The 8,405-nt window shown below is 37.7% G+C and overlaps 1 protein-coding gene across 2 annotated transcripts; it reads left to right on the top strand.

Annotated features, from left to right (window-relative positions):
- The first annotated feature begins 263 nt into the window (after positions 1–263).
- Positions 264–7,761, top strand: SNX20 (sorting nexin 20). Of its 2 annotated transcripts, XM_054840837.1 has the most exons (5): positions 264–397; positions 2,451–2,628; positions 3,907–4,009; positions 4,266–4,417; positions 6,982–7,761. In XM_054840837.1, exons 2-5 carry the CDS (start codon positions 2,617–2,619, stop codon positions 7,648–7,650), a joined length of 936 nt encoding a protein of 311 aa, XP_054696812.1. In that variant the 5' UTR covers positions 264–397; positions 2,451–2,616; the 3' UTR covers positions 7,651–7,761. The 2 variants fall into 2 exon arrangements, with proteins under 2 accessions (XP_054696812.1, XP_054696811.1); XM_054840836.1 differs by lacking the exon at positions 3,907–4,009 and having other exon boundaries at positions 278–397.
- Positions 7,762–8,405: the final 644 nt, after the last annotated feature.

Here is an 8,405-nt window from a genome sequence, read left to right as displayed (position 1 = left end):
CATTGATTTTGTAATTGTTTTTACTGTTGAACTCTTTTCTCTGGCAGACTTCGTGTTTGCACGTGTAATCCTGACACTCAGGTTGGCAAACCTGCCCTTGCTGCTGAAGCCGCACTGCGGACAACAGGCTGCACCTCGCCAGCAGACGGCACAAGGGCTGTTTGAGGCAGATAGGAAATTTCATGCGTAATCAGTCAGCACTGAACCAGTGAGCCAATTGGACGAGGAAGTCTGATTTAATCAAGACTTCTTCCTTCCTTTTTGTAAAACACAGAATGTTCCTGTTAGAAGAAAACACAGACATATTTTTCTGCGTTTTGAAAATGCAAAGCAGGCCTTTCATGACTTCGTACAGATTACATATGCACCACAACTAAAAGCTCTCAGCAGTTTCCAGGTGAGTATTCTGTGCACTTCGGTTTCTAGTGTTACTTACAACTCGGTGAAGCAGTTAGAGTGGCATTTGCCCTGAAACAGAACAGGATGGGTGTCTGTTCAAAGTAAAATTGTGTAATGTGTTACAAGTTTTTTGTATTGTTTTGGATTTTTTTGTATGTAAAAATTAAAGTAGCTTACTTAAAAGAGCTTACAATAATTTTTAGCTGTGAAAATGAACCTGTTTTATGAAGTACAGGTGGTTTTCAAGGCAGATATATTCAAGCAGGACACTTATAACATTCACTTCTGAATTTTTCTATTTACAAGTTTCTCTGGTAAATCATGGTTTAAAGTAGTATTTTTATATATATACACACTTATATACATATTTCATATATATAAAGATATATATATTGAATATAAATACAATTTTGCTTATAAGGTTATACCAACTCACAACCAAGACAAAAGTAGTCATTTAAATGTGTTTGGCCATTTTCAGATCCCTCATTTAATCTAGTATATTTGAGATTATCTTTACATTAAAAACAAATATATGCAAGTTTATGCTCTTGGGATAAACTGTTATGATTTTCAAAAGACTGAGCAGTTAGACAATAAGTAGGCGGCTACTCTTCATGTTCAAAAAGGAGATCTTAAGGAGGACTGGAAGAACAGTGAGAACTTTCAGCTCCTAGTCCGAAGTCCAAAAATAAGGGCTTCCATGATACTTTTATTAAGGAGGATGACAACATCTATGTACTTGTTCATCCAAGCCAGGCAGAGGAAGGGTTTCTGTTAGAGGAAAGTGGTTTGCACTTCCATTACCTCCAGCAGGGAAAGTAATTACTATTTTTTTTTATAACCTTGCAGTTTGCCAGAAATTAATAGATCTGCTGAAGGAGTTTCCTCACCTCTGTATCCAGCATTGCATAACTGCGTGGTAAACAAGTGGAGGCAAAATTATATATAGCAACATCCTTGTCCTCAACCCTCTCATTACTTAATGACCACTGCTTGGGCATAATTTTTGCATTTGTAGCAGGGAGACTTGTTTGGGGTTTTTTAAAGTAGGTTGTTCTGTTATTTGATTTTCACCCATTGGCTGAATTGTGAGCAACACTTCTCTCAGGCTAACTAACAGAACACAGCACCCTGTCAAAGTTGTTAGGATGCTCTTAGAACTTTTTTGACTGCTAGTATAACACAATGATGTAACAGGTAGGATTTGTTCTTTTTTTTTAAAAAAACCAACATCCCAGGGAGACATCTATGCAGCAGAATGGCCATTCTCGTCTATGGAGTAGGAGTATTTTGTGTTAGGCATTTTATCAGTATGTGGTTAAATAGCAGTTCTAGCAGAACAGGCATACAAATCTACTACAAGCACAGTACGTAGGTTAAAAGGACAAGTAAAGGGATAGTGCTTCTGCATAAGAATAAGAAAACTCAGTTCTCTTTCCACCTAGCCATTGTCAGATTCAGTTATTTTGTTCTCACAGACAAGTCTCTGGAGAGAACTTAAAACTGTGAAATATGACAAAAGTATTAGACTATTTTAGATATGGCCATATTTTGCCCTACAGTTTGTGATTAAGAGCAGATGGCAAGTTTTGGAGTCTTGAGAACAGTAAATTCTAGCAGTACAAGAGAGCCAGGCTGCTAGTTATACTAATTATCACCAAGGTTTTAGTTCACCTGAACTCGTACTTGCAAGCTTGAGGGCAAAATACCAGGAGGAAGAGTCTGCTCCCACTGAGGTTTATGACAAAATTCTCATAGATAAGAATGGAGTTCCCCACCTAACCTAATTCAGCATAACTTCTTATTGTTTTCCTGTTTGATTTTAATCTGCCAAAAAGATATCCACACACAGTGGTAATAGTAATAGGAATGGTTTTCACTGGTAGCTATGTAGATATTTCTATTTATTGCTTTAGTTTTTATGAAACTACAGTTACTCTCATACAAGTTCACAGAGAACAATGAGTAAGTGAATAAAAAAAGATTACTAGACTAGATCTTCTAAAGGCATGCTACTAAGAAATGTTATATTTTTTGTAACCTTTCAGTGATAGCTTGCAATGGACCGAGACTCACACTGCGCAGCAGAAAGGGAGCTGTTGGAAGCTGTAAGCAGGATTACTACATTTTCTACCACAAGTCCATCTGATGAAGAACAAAATCAACCCAAAGCTGAAATTTCATGTCAAGTGACAAAAGAAAACCCAGAAAAAGATGACCTGCAAGGTTGATGCTATCCTTTTATTTTATTTTTCATGTAGCTATTGATGCCGTTAATCTTTTATATAAAAAAATTTGCTTTATTTATTGCAGCAGTAGTCCAGATTTACATTGCTATACTCCACTGAAGATAAGCCTTGATTAAACTTGTAGTAATAATGTAGCGATAATGAAGCCGATGCACATCCTGGTGTGTATATACACACACAGTTTTCCTTTTAAATCCCTTGTGCCTAAAATGTATTCCAGATTTAATTTACACACCAGGGACAAAAACAGTGATCATCAGATGGCCTGTCTCAGGAGTGCTCTTTCCATACATCACAAAATCTGAACTTCTTGGCAGTATCAGCAAGGACACCAAGAACTGGATTGAAGCTAATTCCAAGCAGTAGTCTCTCACATGCCTTATGAAGAGACAGCATTGAACTTTTACTATGCCGAAGATTGCTGTCATCTGTTATTAAATAAAATGTTATATATAATCCAAAATATACGTATAATTTCATCAAGATATTCAGCCTGCAAAGATGTCATAAACATCACCTCTGTTAGGAGATATATGCTTTGTAGAGATTGAGCCAAACCCCAAAGGCCTTGATAATTGAAAGTGTATGGCCAAATGATTAAGAACATGTAAGAGTGAGGCCACTGAAAGAGTACTGTGGTGCCTTTACAATTCTATTTCTGCATCAAGCTGTTACCTTTCCATTCATTTGTAGTCATTCACCTCCATTGTCTGAATGTTAGATACATTGCAGACTGAATTCAGCTGACTGCATTGACAGAGACATTATTGATAGGAAATTGGGACGGGTGTGCCCACTGAAATACAAATATTCCATTTCTTTTATCCACTTTGCTAGCCTGTATGCCACCTGATGAAAACTGTTGTCAGTAGATTTCAGAGAACCCACCCTTTTGAAAAGCTGCATCAAATTCCTCTGTAACCAAACTCTTCAACCAGCTGTCCTACATTTCTATATATGCATATGTATATATGTTTTTGTGTGTGTATGTGACTGTGGGGGGAGAGAGAGGAAGGGAGGGAGGTATATAAATATTTGTAGCTGAACTACAGCATCTGTTCAGCTACAAAAGAAAAAGAGGATGTGAGAAATCCTGCTTCGGCTGAGCTGGTTATCCAAGTTTCTCCTTTAAAGTTAGGTTATTCATGTTTTCTCAGCTTTCACCTGTTACTGCATGAACCAAATATTTGAAGAGGGTCAGTATTTGAATATATGTCTGAATTTGCAGCTTCATTGTACTATCTCCTCCTTTTAGCAACAAAGAAGCCTGGAGAAACATCTGATTCAGGAGATTCTACATTTCTTACGGCTACTTCTGGAATGGGTGAAGCATACCCCCTGCTCAGGCTGTGCCCGAGGTTACAATCTATACATACAATACTTCTTGTCGGTACTTTTTCCTATAACTTCGTATTCTGCAGCCAATTTTGTGTCTTTCCTCAAAGAATCTGGACCTGTCTTCATTGCCAGTGAAATCACTTATTTTATCAGTCTTTAGGTCTTGCTGTTACAGCAACAGTAATTCTAGGCTCTCCTTTCACAATAAATGCATAAAAGAGTTTTCTTTCAAAATGCAAAAGCTCTAATCTGAAGTGCTAAATGCATTGTTTTTAGATTCCAGTGCATCCCTAAGTCCCAACTCTTCAATGACCACTAAGGAGCTTCAGGAATATTGGAGGAATGAAAAACGCCAGTGCAGACAAGTCAAACTCCTTTTTGAAATCCCATCGACCAGAATTGTAGAGCACCACTTATCTAAATACGTGGTAAGCTAAGAAATGAATATGTAAGAAGATCATTAATTTTTATTCACTCTACAGGGGTCTGCACAGCACACAGCATGCCTCACTACATTAAAGCCTTACCAAGGGCCAAGTTTTGCAAGCCATGATCATACCTAGTAGAACCTGTTCTCACATGGGCATAGCTGGTGGGTTCTGCCCCTAAAAAAAAATTCTAATAATCAGTTCACAAAATCTGCACCAGTGGAAAAGTTATATCAGGTAAATTAGTAGCTTGAATGTCCTTAACACCCAGAGGCTTGTCAACATTAAGGAAATTCACACAAGTATAAAAATATCAATATAGTTACACCTCCACTGAGCTAGCCTGCTGTAGCAGCTGCATTGCCTTTGTATAACTTGCACATCAGAGATTTATGTTAGCACAAGTGCAAAATTCTTTGATGTTGACAAAGTCTAAGGCATCCTCCAGCTAGATCGCTTGGGATCGTTCTCCTTCCTTACCTACAGCTCCATTAGATGGCATGTTTCTGTCATATTTTTAAGGTGAAACATGAATATGAGGGACAGGAACAACCAAACAGGTTGGATTTTTATATCTTTACTCACAGTGCTGAGATTTGGGGTTTATTTCTGATTCTGCTCCTGGCCTTTGGGAGGACTGATCTAGAGTGAGTCTCTTTCAGTACTCCTGTGAAATTCAGATAGGGATGTTTTCCTTGTTTGCAACAACCTCCGAGATCTGTAGATGAAAAATGCTAAGAAGCATACTAGTGTTGCTGATACTGGGTGATGCAGCTCAGCAGAATTTGAAGCAGGTAAATGTTCTGGAGACTCTCCTAAGATCTTGTTGCATGCTATACATACCTACTTAGATGCTACCATTCTTGCATACACTAAATAGTATCCAGCTTGTTGAATAGTTAAAAATTGTTTTAGTATAACTGTATGAGAACAAGAATATCATTCAATGTGTGTGCAAGTAGCTAAACATAGTTGTGTTACATGCCTGGGCAAAAAGATTAACATCACAACAAAATTGAGCCAATTTGAATGACAGTCTAATTAAATGGTATATATTCCCTTTTTCCTGCACACTCCACAAATAAAAAAACAAGTACTTGTAAATTATTCACTTAGTTGCCCTTGATAAAATGATAGCTCAAAAAATTGCTCTTATGATTGTTTTGGATATTCATCAGACACGTACACACTTTTCAGCAGGGAGCAGGACAAAGTATAGGAAAATGTGACAGTGCTTACAAATGAAGAGAGATCAGAGAAGTCAGCTCAAATTTAGAAACCTTTCAAGGAGCACCTGTAAAGATCATTTATGAAGATTAAAAGAAAGAACTTATCTTTAAGGAAAAACAAGGCAAAGAATCAGACAAACACTAAAGCTAGTACTGGTTTGCATCCTTCAACAGCAGCAAAGAAAACAACTGGCATGAGTAAAACTGCTCTAATTCCTGTATAATTCAATGGGAACAGGGTGAAGTTGAATGTGAATGTGGTCACTGTCCAAAAACCAGCAAGGTCAACAGTCCATATCCTTAGCTGGTGTACTGTGACACAGTTAAGCTGGCCTCAGAGGAGCTCCACTGGTTTACACATATTAGGAATTTGGCCCTTCCTCAACATCATTGTGCTTGGATCAGGACCAGAAGAGAATCTATTTGTACAACACATAACACACAATCTTATTTTTCAGCTATTTTTCTAATAGCACATTTATTATAGACATTTTGAGGCTAGTGAAGAGCTGAGGAAGACATACTCTAGAATACTGTTAATGTAGGACAGTGTTGCTGTTAGTGAAGGATTTTGGATAGCTAACAGATTTTTGTAGAAATGTCACTTTTTTGCATTATTTATATGCCAAATAAGTTTGAATAACAGGACAATGATTTAGAGGGGAAAAAAGGCTTTGGAGTTGCTCCATCTTATTTTTGCACACACCAAATATTACTGCCAAATACTCTTTTTCTTTCACAGCATTAATAACACCCCCAAATCCCTAGAAATGTCTGATACAAACAACATTTCTGAGTATTACGACCAATGTAAAATAGATTACATTCAATATTAAGTCTGGGAAATCCATTCACTTCACTGAAGATGACTGATTGCAGCAGCCATGGCTGTTATAAACAAAGTACAGCTATGGAAGTGCTTTGTAAGTGATTTTACATGCTGCAGTCTGCTGCTAGTTCACCATTCCCAGCACCTTGCAGGATGGGATCTGTTTGTGCAGCGTTTATCTACAACTTATTTACATGCTAAGGCTAAGTCTGGTGACAAAAGTACAAAACAGCAGGAGCTGGGAGTTATTAATTTGATGGCTACAGATCTCAAAGATCAGGCCTACACTGAGCACGTACCATAATCCTAGGCAGCAACTAATTTAGCAGCACTGATATAAGCCATAGGAGTTTACAACATTACACACATAAAATTGGCGGAGGAAGCTTTCGGCTGGTGGAATATACAAGCACAAAGTCTTTTCAAAGCGATAACAGACAAAACCTGATTGCACTGGGGCTAGAATGGTCCTTCTCATGCTTATTTTTCTGTTTTATTGTGTTTAGATGTATAAAATCATCATTTTGCAAACAGGGAGTTTTGACAGCAACAAGTCTGTAATTGAACGTCGTTACTCAGATTTTGAGAAACTGCACAGAAATCTACTGGAGGAGTTTAATGAAGAAATGGAAGATGTGACCTTTCCCAAAAAAACTCTAACAGGGAACTTCACAGAAGAAATAATCAATGAGAGAAAATTAGCCTTCAAGGACTATCTGAGACTTCTATATTCTATGAAATATATCCGAAGATCAAAAAAATTTATTGACTTTTTAACAAGGCCAGAGCTTCAGGAAGCATATGGTTGCCTGCGGGGTGGCCAGTACACCAAAGCTTTGGAAATCCTTTTAGAAGTCATTGGTCTGCAGGAAAGGTTGACAAGAGGCAACCCTGTCTCAGTTGTCCCTACTCTCTGTGCTATCGTAGTGTGCCACAAGGACCTGGAAAACCCAGCAAGTGCCTTTGAATATGGAGAAAAAGCTCTATCACACCTGCGTATGCATAGCAGCCACAGGTATTATATTCCATTGTTAGAAACAATGATCACTTTGGCATATGAACTTGGCAAGGATTTTCTGTCTTTGCAAGAAAAACTAGAAGAATGGAAGGCAAAAAAAGATCCCATACGGGTTTTTACCCTGAAAGAACTTGCAGTTCGGGAGTATGTACAATGAACACAAGAAACAATTTCATTGAAGAGCAAAGCTGTCAGCTCCTTTTCCCAAACACAAACTCTTAAAAGAGTAAGAACTGGAAATTACCTGTTTGGCTAACATAACTTTAATTAATAGAAAAAAAATTAAATCCAGTATCTCCCATGTTCAAAAGGGACATTATCATTTATGTTAGCAAATATTATATTTATTCCACAGATATAAGGAGCACCTAAGCTTATTAAAGTTTTTGGAAAGAAATTTGCAACAAAAAAATCATTTATGATTTGCTTATTTTGAACAAAGGCTATTTCATGTGAAAAGTCAGAATAGGAAAATACAATGAATAAAGCACTTAGGAATCTGCAGAATCAGAGGCATTGCTTGCTTATGTGGAAACTACTTCCTTTCAAGAAGAGAAATATCTTCTCAGACGATGCAATGTAAAGGATGCATCTTCAGACACTGAATGCAGTTTTTTACTCCTCCAGATGGAGCCTGGTCAAACAGCACTTTGCCATTTCTGAGAATGATGGGATTGGTCCTGTTCCCACTGAAGTCAACTGCTGTGGGCAGGAGGCCCTGGGAGGAAGGTTTACAATCAACTTTGGTAGGAGCAAAAAATACGAGTGATGATCATTCCATCAAAGATGAGGGAATATGCTTCATTTCCCTTTTGTAGCTGATGCAGTTTTATGACTTGCATTGAAGGCACATTCTTGTTTGGGGTGATCTTTAAGTACAGTTCTGACTGGGGTAGAAAATTCATACCACGT

Source organism: Grus americana, chromosome 13 (assembly GCF_028858705.1).
Source record: "Grus americana isolate bGruAme1 chromosome 13, bGruAme1.mat, whole genome shotgun sequence".
In the NCBI taxonomy this organism is placed as follows: Eukaryota; Metazoa; Chordata; class Aves; order Gruiformes; family Gruidae; genus Grus; species Grus americana.
Note: the sequence above shows the minus strand (reverse complement) of the source record. Positions and strands in the feature narration are given on the sequence as shown.

Excerpts from the sequence above, each read along its gene's own strand:
- SNX20 (XM_054840836.1), top strand. The coding sequence starts at position 2,463 with ATGGACCGAGACTCACACTGCGCAGCAGAAAGGGAGCTGTTGGAAGCT. Across the intron at positions 2,629-4,265 it reads AGAAAAAGATGACCTGCAAG|ATTCCAGTGCATCCCTAAGT; the intron begins GTTGATGCTATC and ends CATTGTTTTTAG. Across the intron at positions 4,418-6,981 it reads ACCACTTATCTAAATACGTG|ATGTATAAAATCATCATTTT; the intron begins GTAAGCTAAGAA and ends TATTGTGTTTAG.